At 43.8% G+C, this 12,542-nt stretch overlaps 1 protein-coding gene across 1 annotated transcript in view; it reads left to right on the top strand.

Annotated features, from left to right (window-relative positions):
- Positions 1–12,542, top strand: part of LOC117354106 (alkylglycerol monooxygenase-like) — a 163,565-nt gene that overhangs the window by 47,185 nt on the left and 103,838 nt on the right. The window contains exon 5 of the mRNA XM_033930994.1: positions 11,650–11,745. Coding sequence (XP_033786885.1) covers positions 11,650–11,745 — 96 coding nt within the window. The remainder of the gene's footprint in view (positions 1–11,649; positions 11,746–12,542) is intronic.

Raw genomic sequence — 12,542 nt, 5'->3', positions numbered from 1 at the left:
ACGCTCTTGACTTTGACCAGCCTCCCAAGGAATTCTTGAAACTACCTCTGCATGATATCTTAAGGGAGACATTCTACAAGAATCTAGAGACTCCTTTAATAATTCCTGGAGCTCTCCGTAAACTAGATTCTTTGTACAAGGTAATCCCTATTCCTGGATTCGACAAACCCCAGCTTCCACATGAATCATTATTAGTGGAATCTACCCTAAAAAAATCCTCAGGAGCTAGTGTATATGCTTCTGTACCTCCTGGCAGAGAGGGCAAAGCCATGGATAAATTTGGTAAGAGGCTTTACCAAAATGCAATGTTGGCTAATAGATCTGGCAACTATGCGTTCCATTTTTCATTTTATTTGAAACATCTCCTTACCACCATGGCTTCATTTGAACAGTACCTTCCCCAACGAAAACAACAGGCTTTTCATCAATGCTCCTCTTCTCTATTCCAACTTCGAAAATTTATGGTTAGGTCTATCTATGATACTTTCGAGCTTACCTCCAGAGCAACGGCTATGTCTGTGGCCATGCGTCGACTTGCCTGGCTTCGGGTATCCGAGCTTGATGTTAATCATCAAGATCGGTTAGCCAATGCACCGTGCCTGGGGGATGAGCTCTTTGGTGAATCCATGGACTCCACCACTCAAAAGCTTTCGGCTCATGAAACACGCTGGGATACTCTGCTCAAAACTAAAAAGAAGCCCCCTACTGCACGGCCTTTCAGACAGCAGTCGGCTTATCAGCGCCGCTATGCAGCTCGACCATTGCAGACACCTTCCCAGCCACCTAGACGTCAACGTCAACAACAACGTCAACCTCCAAGAACTCAACAGCAACAGCAGCCTGTGAAGCCACCTCCACAGCCAAAGTCACAACCCTTTTGACTTAATTCTCCAAAGCATAGCCAGGGTTCAAATCTCCACCCACCTTCCTCAACCCATAGGTGGTCGTCTATCTCTTTTCCTCAGCCGATGGGAAATCATCACCTCGGACCAATGGGTCCTCAACATCATCCACCACGGCTACTCTCTCAACTTTCAAACTCTACCGGCTCTAAGTCCGCCAAAAGAGTCTGCTTTGAACACTCCTCAATCTGCTCTCCTTATTCAGGAAGTTCAATCCCTTCTCCTTTTAAACGCTATAGAGGAGGTTCCTCCAGATCAGCAGGGGCAGGGATTCTACTCCCGTTACTTTCTAGTCCCCAAAAAAACAGGGGATCTCAGACCAATCCTAGATCTTCGCGATCTCAACAAATGTTTGGTCAAGGAGAAATTCAAAATGCTTTCTCTGGCCACTCTTTACCCTCTTCTCAATCAAAACGACTGGCTATGCTCTCTCGATCTCAAAGAAGCATACACTCACATACCGGTCAATCTAAACTCCAGACAATATCTTCGCTTCATGATCAATCGTCGGCATTACCAATACAAGGTGCTTCCTTTCGGTCTTGCCTCCTCTCCAAGGGTGTTCACCAAGTGCCTCATTGTGGTGGAAGCATTTCTACGCTCTCATCACCTTCAGGTCTTTCCTTACCTAGACGACTGGTTAATCAAGGCCGACTCATCTCAGTCAGTTCTTCTGGCCACAAATTAAACCATCTTTTTTCTACAAATCCTGGGATTCGAGATCAATCTACCAAAATCTCACCTCATTCCCACTCAAAGGCTGCAGTTCATTGGAGCAATACTGGACACAATCCTGATGAGATCATTCCTACCATCCAATCGTCTTCACACTCTCCAATTTCTCTGTCAGCAGATACTTCCTCAACGTTCCATCTCTGCCAAGCAGATGATGGTTCTTTTAGGTCACATGGCCTCCACGGTTCATGTCACTCCCCTTGCGCATCTCCACCTGCGCACTCCACAATGGACCTTGGCTACTCAGTGGTCCCAGGCGACAGATCCTTGCTCACGACACATATCTGTGACATCATCGCTTCGTCAGTCTCTGCAATGGTGGTTGATATCCTCAAATCTGTCCAGAGGTCTTCTATTTCACCTACCTCCACATCAGCTTGTCATCACCACCGACGCCTCCCCTTATGCCTGGGGAGCGCATTTGGACGAGTTTCAAACTCAGGGGCTTTGGACACCTCAGGAAATGAAGCATCACATCAATTTCCTGGAACTCAGAGCAATGTTTTATGCCCTCAAAGCATTTCAACATCTTCTCTTTCCTCAGGTCCTTCTGCTATGCACAGACAATCAGGTTGCGATGTACTACATCAACAAACAAGGTGGGACAGGCTCTCGCCTCTTGTGCCAAGAAGCCCAGAGAATCTGGACTTGGGCCATAGATCACCACTTATTCCTGAAGGCGATCTACATCCAGGGAGAGCAGAACTCGTTAGCAGACAAGCTCAGCAGAGTCCTACAACCACACGAATGGACTCTCGACCCCTCGACCTTGCAGTCCATCTTCGACCAGTTTCAAGTTTATTAGGATTTTATATACCGCCTATCAAGGTTATCTAAGCGGTTTTTACAATCAGGTACTCAAGCATTTTTCCCTCTCTGTCCCGGTAGGGGCACTCCTCAAGTGGACCTCTTTGCAGCTCCTCACAATCATCAACTGCCCCACTTCTGCTCAAGACTCTACACTCCTCACCGTCTGGCAGCGGATGCTTTCCTACTAGATTGGTCCAATCTGTTCCTGTATGCTTTCCCTCCGCTACCACTCATGTTACGCACCTTGTTCAAGCTCAAGAGGGACAGAGCCACCATGATTCTGATTGCTCCAAAATGGCCCAGGCAGCATTGGTTCTCCCTTCTACTTCAACTCAGTTCCAGGGAACCTTTTCAACTTCCAATATTTCCTTCTCTGCTTATGCAACATCAGGAGACCCTTCTGCATCCCAACCTCCAGTCTCTACACCTGACAGCTTGGTATCTCTCGGGCTGACTTCACATGATTCTCTGCTGTCTCAGCCCGTTCGTTCTGTTCTGGGATGCTTCCAGGAAACTGGCCACTCTTCAATGTTACCATCAGAAGTGGACACGGTTTTCTTCTTGGTGTCTTCATCATCATCATAATCCTACGTCCCTTGCAGTGGAGACATTGTTGGATTATCTGCTTTCTCTGTCTGACTCTGGCCTCAAATCTACCTCCATCAGAGTCCATCTCAGTGCTATCGCGGCTTTTCATGAGCCAGTCCATGGGAAACTCCTTTCAGCTCATCCCCTGGTCTCCAGATTCATGCGAGGTCTTTTCAATGTAAAACCACCTCTTAAAGCACCTCCTGTAATCTGGGATCTTAATGTGGTTCTCTCCGCTTTGATGAAGCCTCCATTTGAACCTTTAGCTACTGCCACTTTCAAGTTTCTCACTTGGAAGGCACTTTTCCTTATTGCTCTCACCTCTGCCAGGAGGATCAGTGAGATCCATGCACTAGTTTCAGACCCACCTTTCACAGTCTTTCATCATGACAAGGTGGTTCTGCGTACACATCCAAAGTTTCTTCCTAAGGTTGTCTCTGAGTTCCATCTCAATCAATCTATTGTTCTGCCTGTCTTTTTTCCAAAACCTCATTCTCATCCTGGAGAACAGGCTCTTCATACTTTGGACTGTAAGCGGGCTTTAGCTTACTATTTAGATCGTTCTAAGCCTCACAGATCATCTCCCCAACTTTTTCTGTCCTTTGATCAGAATAAATTGGGATGTCCTGTTTCTAAACGTACGCTATCAAATTGGCTTGCAGCGTGCATTTCATTCTGCTAAGCTCAGTCCGGACTAACACTGGAAGGTTCAGTCACGGCCCATAGAGTGAGAGCTATGGCAGCATCTGTGGCTTTCCTCCGCTCTACGCCTATTGAGGAAATCTGCAAAGCTGCTACTTGGTCCTCAGTTCATACTTTTACATCTCATTATTGTCTGGATGCATTCTCCAGACGGGATGGTCTCTTCGGCCAATCTGTTTTGCAAAATTTGTTTTTCTAATGGCCAACCTTCCCACCATCCCTCTTTTTGTTAGCTTGGAGGTCACCCATCAGTCAAGAATATGCTGCCTGCTTGTCCTGGGATAAAGCACAGTTACTTACCGTAACAGGTGTTATCCAGGGACAGCAGGCAGATATTCTTGCGTCCCACCCCGGGTTGGCTTCTTAGCTAGCTTATCCTAACTGGGGACCGCGCGCCTCCGTCGGGCGGGAAGGCACTCGCGCGTGCGCGGTGCGGCCTGCTAGAACTTTCCAAGTTCTTAGAGTGCAATCACTCTAAAATTGTCCGTACCGGGGCTCCGTCGGTGCCGTCACCCATCATTCAAGAATATCTGCCTGCTGTCCCTGGATAACACCTGTTACGGTAAGTAACTGTGCTCTCTGGTAAGGCCACATCCCATTTATTGTCGTCAGTCCACCACGTTTCTGTGACTCCAATTATGTCTAGGCCCTTTTTGCTGGCTAAGACTTCCAGCTCTCCCATTTTAGCCTTTAGGCTCCTAGCAATGGTGTATAGGCAATGTAAGTCCCGGTTTTTCACCTTTCTTGCTGGTTTTCCTCATGGTTTGGCACTCCTGGCGACCCCCTCGTGTGTTGCCAGTCCCCAAGCCTCGTCTCGGTCATCCTCCTCCTGTGGTGTGTCAATTCCGTCCTCAGCCGGTTCCCCCATTTTTGGTTGTCCCTCTGGATTCCGTTGTTCTCTGTTAGTCCTGCTTGCCAATTTCATTTGTGCCCTAGACCCCTGCAATTCGTCCTTAGGTTATTTTTCAAAAAATACCCACTTAGTCTTGAGCCCTCTTTTACAGTGTCCTTGTTCAGTGTCCTTGGCCCAGGTCCCCTGCAATGCGTCCTCAGGTCCTTTTCCCAAAAATTCCCACTCAGATTTAGAATTAAACTGAAGTTGATGCATGAATGGGGTTTTTTTTATTTATTTATTTATTTTTTTTTTTTTTCAGCAAATAATAATAAACTTTTATTTTTTTTTAAAAATTTTTATTTATAAATTTTCCATTCTTACAATATCTGAATCATAGTAAATATTATTAAATATTACATATCTAGTATATTATCATTAATAATTCATAGTATTTAAAATATAATATGATAAAGATTATACAATAACATAAAAATATAAATCCCTCCCCCTTTTTATATAACATGTTTCCAATAATTAATCAAATCCCACCCCAATCATATATAATTTTTATCATTGTGCTAAGAAAACTAATCATTAGAATAATTAGTCAATGGTTGCCAAATTTTCTTGAAATTAAGATGATTCCCTTGTTGTAACGCTAATATTTTTTCCATTTTATAAATATGACAGACAGAATTCCACCAGAACTGCTTAGTTTTTCACAATTGCAAAATAAATTTGGATTAAATAAAACACAATATTTTAAATGGATGCAATTGAAGCAGGCCATTCAGGTAGGGTTCCCTGAATGGAAAAATCTAAATAATCAATATAGTCTACAGGTTCTATGTTTCCAGGCGGATTTTTTGGGTCACCAAGCCGCAAAATGGTACAAATTGATATACGGATTTTTAAATAAAAAAAAGAAAACAGGTCTTAGGGATATTTGGAGTATTGAGATTGGTCAGACAATTTCTGAGTCTCAATGGCCACGATTTTGGTCCTGGAGATTAAGATCTACAAAGTCAGCATCTATGAATCAAACATGGTTGTTCTTATTACATAGAGTGTTCTGGACCCCAACGCGCCTGCAAAAAATAGATAGTACTAGATCTAATAGATGCTGGCATTGTAAATTGGAAATAGGGACGTTAGATCATTTAATCTTTTTCTGTCCCTGTGTAAACGCATTTTGGAATTCAATTTGGCCCCAAATTAATAAGTTACTAGAGAATTATGTAGGACTCTCATATGATACCATATTATTTGGCACTGCAATGAGAACTAAGAGTCCGATTTCAGCAAATAATAATAAGCTATTACTAATACTAACAGGAGTCGCCATGCAACAAATTACTCAAAATTGGAAAGATTATACCAAATTAAATGGGGTTTTTTTTAAATAAAAATGTTGCCATTCCAACGGTTCTAATGCATTTAACCTAAAGACCCATCTCTGCTCTTTTTTGAGCTAGAGATCTTTTAAAATCCCCACCTCTCCTCCCTCTCTGTATTACATCAATGACAATTGCTCTTAAGGAAAAAAAATTCATGCTTTTTGTTTTTACAATGTCTTTCCATACGTGCCATTAATATCTCTCTATTGATGTTGCTTTTATGTTCATTAAGGCGTAAATTAAATTGTCTGGAGGTTTGCCTGACGTAGATTAAATTACAGGGGCATCTGATCACATATAATACCCCTATTGTTTTGCAATTTGAAGCATGTTTTAACTGGGCACCGTAGGGAAAATGTATTATCCCAGGACAAGCAGGCAGCATATTCTCACTGATGGGTGATGTCACCGATGGAGCCCCGGAACGGACCACTTCAAAAAGTGCATCGTCATTTTAAGTCTTTGGAAAGTTCTCGATAGCCCTCACTGCACATGTGCGAGTGCCTTCTCGCCCGACATAGGTGTGCGGTCCCTCAGTTTCTTAGTTTCCGTGGAGCTAAGAAGACACTTTTCAATGGCCGTTGAGACTTTTTTGCCTTCTCGCTCATGTGTTTTTGACTTTTCAGTCATTGTCGTGTTTCTTTTCCTTTACTTTTACCTTGCCTTCGGTAAAAAAAAAAAAAATATATATATATATATATATATATATATATATATATTTATTTTTCTCAATCACGGGTTTTTGGCCCGGCGGAGCCTGTTTGCCAGCCTGAACATTGATTTCAATTTGGCTGCGGTGGTATTCCTGTCGATGTCACGTCTGCTGACAGATTTCAAGAAGTACAGTTGCTGTGCTCGGCCCATCTCTTTGACTGACTCACATCGCTGGTGTCTCCAGTGTTTGGGCCCAGAGCACCGTCCCGAGACCTGTACGCATTGTTCTTTGCTGCAGAAAAGAACTCTCAAAAACCGTCTTCAACAACAGCAAAGAATATTCGGTGTTGCCATGGAAGGGGATCTGACATCGCTACTGACACTGGCAGCTCCAACCAAGATGACCCCGTGCATCTCGACACTGAGTGAGGCTCCGGTGTCGCAGCACACAGTGAGTAAGCTGGCTAAGAAGCCTTCCCCTACTCCATCTGGGACTCAGGTCAAAGCAGCAGTGAGCCAAGTTCTGCTGACCTCGAGAAAGTCCCATAAGCGCTTCGATATCGGTGAGTGCCTCGACATTGGCCAACTCATTGCCGGAGCGTAGCGCGGAACCGAAGATACTGGAAAGGAAGCCAGCGGTACCGGTGCTCTCCCTGAAGCAAAAGATTGACAACTTGCTACGGGAGGAACTGGGTTAGCATTTCCAGATGCTGGTGCCGACGCAGCTTTATGCTGTGACCAGCCAGGCTCTGTGCATGACATGTTCACAGGGGAAAACCCCAGGAGAAGCAGGACTAAGGCTAGGAAAGCTGTTCCTAAGCCCTGTAGAGCCCAGCTGCCTAGGTTCCCTGATTACGCTAGGAAGAATTTCACTGAAGAGGAGGTTCTTTCTGACTACTCAGAATCTGAGGAAATGGAGACTCAGCCCAGCTCTGCAAGGTTGGTTTCCAAACCTGTGAATATTAGGTTTAAGCAATCTGCCCCTGGGAAAAAACCTGGCATTTACCCAAGCATCCACAGGGGGAGCCCAAGAGAGCCTCAAAGCAGTGTAGGTACACTGAGAGCAGGGTGGAGCTCTCTCACTGAAAAGCCAGCAGCTTTCTCTCCAGAGTTAGAGAGGACAAGGAAGGGGAAGGGATCTCTCTCCAGTGCTCAGCAGCCAGCCAGACCAGAGCAACTGAATAATCTGGACCAGGAAGCTGAGGCCTTACCTCAGGTGGAAGAAATGGAGGTTTTTGAACAGGTATTTCCAGAACCTGAAGCCATGGAAATAGGTGTTGCCTGTATGGCCAACTGACTCAAAACTGTACTTGTTTTGTGGGAAGTTTTCAAAGCTATCCACTGTTCTGAACTGAACTGTTTTTGAATACTGCTTTGGATTTCTGGTGTGGACAATTAATGGGACTTGTGCTACAGCCTGTGACTTAGTATGAAAGAGGGTTTTTTCCTTTTTTCTACATGGGCTCACAGCACTGCTGAGGCCCAATGCAAGGCCGCAGGCGGGGGTAGGGCTCTTTAGCTGTAATTTCATAAAGGTCTGTTGCTGATGCTTTCTCAGTTTGTTTGCTGGAGAAATGGTTTGTTTTGTTTGAACGGCATTGTTTTTGTTTGAGTGCAGTAAAGACAGAGCAAAAGGGTCTGCAGTCAAAGATACAAGGGCAAACTAAAACAAGAAAAACTGCAGACAGGCATACAATGATGCAGGCTAAGTTTATTGTGACAATGGTTAAAATGCGGTTAAAAACAAACAAACCAATGGACCCAACACGGTCCGTGTATCGGAAAACACACCTTCATCAGGGGTCCCAAATGAAGAAGAGATCAGTAAAAACCACAAACAAGCTTATGCCCAAATGAAAGGAACTCCGGGAAGGAGTCTGTGTATGTGCTGCTGAAAAGCCCAGGAACTGAGAACTGTACTATTTTGGGAGAAGTTTGTCAAGATCTCGGGTGGGAATATTTGAATGCTGTGAATAGCGTGAAGACAAACTTGGCAATTCTCCTGACCTAGTTCAAGAGCAGAGTTGAGGACACTCCTGAACATTTTCTTTTGCATTTATGTTTTGTGGAAGTAATGCGGTGAAGATTATTGCACTGTGCTAGGTGAACTTAAAACTCCTGTTTGAGTAAGGCCCGATTCTAGGGCCAGAATAAAGCCTAGGCCCAGGTGAGGCCTAGCTTTAGAAGGCTATGCTGAAACTACTGAGGCACAGGGACTGTTTGTATATCCTGATTTGCTGTCCAGGATTTTCTGGCCTGGAGTTTTCCCTTTTTGTTTCTTGTTTGCCATTCTGTTTTTTGCACCATGAAGAAATAAAGAATTGTTGTTTTGCCTAATTGCTTGACTTTCTTTTTGACTATATTATTGAGAGAAGTTGCCTATGGGAACTGTCTTCTTATTGAGCAGCACACCAGAGCGGTTTGTCTGTGGGTCACTCAGGACACTATCAACCTAGGCGAGGGCCTAGTGGCCACAATGCCCATGTTGACACTGACTCTCCTGGTGCCGGTCTGGTCTGAGCCCACGACTCCGACTGCACCTACCTCTGATGCTACCCTGGTGTGGAGAAGATCTTCGACCTGGGAGTCAATACCTCCAGCTCCATGGCACCAGTCTTCCTCAATGCAAACATCTCCAGAGGTGACTCCAGTGTAGTCCCAGAAAGTATTGCATAAGTTGAAGCATCTCAAGCCTTTGACACCGAGTCTTCAACACCGTCCACATTCCATCCAGGATTCAGACTTGTTGGGAGACTCTGAGCAGGATCCATTCTTCTCTGCTGATGAGGGTTCTTCTGATTCTGATTCACCTTCACAGCTCATCTCGGGTTTCTCACCTGGAAAATTGTCTTCCTTATTGCTCTCACTTCTGCCAGGAGGGTTAGTGAGTTGCAAGCATTATTGGCAGATCCTCCATTCACAGTTTTCCACCATGATAAAGTGGTTCTCTGCATGCATCCGAAGTTTCTAGTGAAAGTAGTCACGGAGTTGCATCTCAATCAGCCAATTGTTCTCCCAGTTTTTTTCCCTAAGCCTCATTCTCATGCAGGAGAAATGGCATTACACACTCTAGACTGTAAGTGGGCTGTGGCCTATTGTATCAACATGTCAAAGCCCCATCGTACCTCTCCCCAACTCTTCATCTAATTTGATCCAAACAAGTTGGGGCATCCTGTTTCCAAGAGAATGATTTCCAACTCGCTGGCTGCTTGTATATTGTTCTACTATGCTTAAACTGGAGAGTCGTGTCACAGCCCACAAAATCAGAGCTATGGCAGCTTCTGTTGCTTTCCTTAGATCTACTCCCATTGAGGAAATCTGTAAAGCTGCTACCTGGTCCTCAGTTCATACCTTCACTTCTCACTATTGTCTGGAGTCTTTCTCCAGATGGGATAGGCACTTCGGCCAATCTCTATTACAAAATTTACTTTCCTAAAGGCCAACACTCCCACCATCCCATTCTAGTTAACTTGGAGGTCACCGATCAGTGAGAATATGCTGCCTGCTTGTCCTGGGATAAAGCACAGTTACTTACCGTAACAGTGTTATCGAGGGACAGCAGGCAGATATGCTCACGACCCTTTCACCTCCCCTGATTGGCTTCTTAGCTGGCTTATCTTAACTGAGGGACTGCACGTCTATGTCAGGCAGGAAGTCACTTGCGCATGCGCAATGTGGGTTATCGCGAACTTTCCAAAGACTTAAAGTGGCGATGCACTTTTGAAGTGGTCTGTACCAGGGCTCTGTCGGTGATGTTACCCATCAGTGAGAATATCTGCCTGCTGTCCCTGGATAACACCTGTTATGGTAAGTAACTGTGCTTTCCTTCTTATCCAAAGGGTTACAAAACACCCTAGTGAAATCCATGATCTTGCACACCTGACAAGTCCCACATATGGAGTGACCAATAGTACTTGTACTCTGCTTAATCAAGTTTCAAGTTTAATGAGGTTTTTATTAATCGCTTAATCATAAATTCTAAATGATGTATACAATAGTAAAATTACAAAATTTGGGGAACAATACGATGCTTAATAGAAGTTGAGTCCTGCAGGTCTATTGACAGACATGACAAAACTAAAAACACAAGGAAGGAAGGGAAAAGAACTACAAGTTATTTGAAAGTAAAGAAAACATTTAAGGGGGCACATGATGAAAGGGGGATTTACTTCAATATAAATATATAGTGAAGTTATAATTGGCTAGCAATCTAGCTAGCTAATTATCAAAGGCATCGTTAAAAGGAAAGCTCTTTAGTTTAATCACAGTTGTTGGTAGCATTTCTGGACATAATATCTCTTTCAAGTTTTTTGTTCTGTGATAAGCTATTCTCCAGTCCTGACCTTTAAATCTTCCAGTAATTTTCAACATCTGCCAGTGTTTTCTTATTATTTTGGAGACAGTATGACTGTTTTGAGCATAAGTAAGTACACGTCAGGTTCTCCTCCTGGCTATATGCATCGTCCTGTCGTTTTGAAGTCAACAACAGATCTCTATTATTATATGAGGCTCTTTTAAAAGCTATGTTAATAACCTTACTGGGGTAATCCCTCCTAAGAAATCTGTTCTTCATTTCTTTAGCCTGGTCCTTGAATTCTTCCACTGAAGAGCATATTCTCCTCAATCTTAGAAATTGAGAGTGCGGGAGGCTTTTCTTCAAAGCCGTGGGGTGGAACCTGGAGAAATGCAGTGCAGAATTTCTATCTGTCTCCTTTCTAAACACCTTAGTGTGGAATTCATTATTTTGCCAAACAATGCTGACATCCAGAAAGGACACTTTAGAGGTGTCATGTGTCTGGATAAACTTGACATTAGGATGACATGAATTTATGTGTGGAAAAAAACTTTTCTAATTCTGTATTTGTGTCAGTCTAGATGAAAAAAATGCAAATTGTTCTCTGGAAAAGCCATGTTTTAATAAGTGCAAGACATATAGAAGAATTGATACTCTTTTATGTAAAACTTAATGTACAATGTAAGTGACCTGGAAACGAATGACAATGCATGTGTCTTTTTCATTTTTCAGGTTTTTTACCTTCCCTTGGCTCTCTTTATACCGGTCCCAGTGTTTTCTGCTTGTTTTCAGTTCAGCCTTCTTTACCAGTTTGGGATACACACAGAGGTAAATCAGGGCTTGAGCTATACTTTCAAAGTAATCCTCACGCAGTATTCCAACAATCTACTTACAGAAGCTTTTTTTTTTCTGAATCCTTTAAGAAAAAATAAGTTTATTCTTTTTAACTGAATATATATTGCCAAGTTTATGTGAAACAATAAGACCACTTGGTCCCAATTAGATAACTCAACTCAAAAAAGCCTCCACCATATGAATCATCTGACTTAGGGTTGCCAGATTTTACATTCATAAAATCTGGACCCCTAGACCCGCCCCTAGCCTACTCATCCCTAGCCATTATGCCCCTAATCCTAGTCCTGCCCCTAATCCTGCTCTAGCCCCTCCCCACTGCATGCTCTGGTTGGGCAGGAGGGCATCCGTGCAAACACGGATGCCCTCCTGCCCAACACAATTTGGAGGAAGCATTTCAAAACCCGGCAAAGTGCCAGGTTTTGAAAAGCCGTCTGGATCCCCATATGTGTCCTCAAAAGGAGTACATGTCCAGGGAAATCCGGACGTCTGGTAACCCTAATCTGACTGTTCTTCTACATTTCTGTATCTTGTAGTTTATTAAACCTTGCTGGTAAAGTAATGATGGGTTAGATCAGGGGTCTCAAAGTCCCTCCTTGAGGGCCGCAATCCAGTCGGGTTTTCAGGATTTACCCAATAAATATGCATGAGATCTATGTGCATGCACTGCTTTCAATGCATATTCATTGGGGAAATCCTGAAAACCTGACTGGATTGCGGCATCAAGGAGGGACTTTGAGATCCCTGGGTTAGATGGAGATTCTGAGATGAAA

The sequence above is a fragment of the Geotrypetes seraphini genome, chromosome 2 (assembly GCF_902459505.1).
Source record: "Geotrypetes seraphini chromosome 2, aGeoSer1.1, whole genome shotgun sequence".
NCBI lineage: Eukaryota > Metazoa > Chordata > Amphibia > Gymnophiona > Dermophiidae > Geotrypetes > Geotrypetes seraphini.
This window is presented reverse-complemented; position numbering and strand designations above follow the sequence as displayed.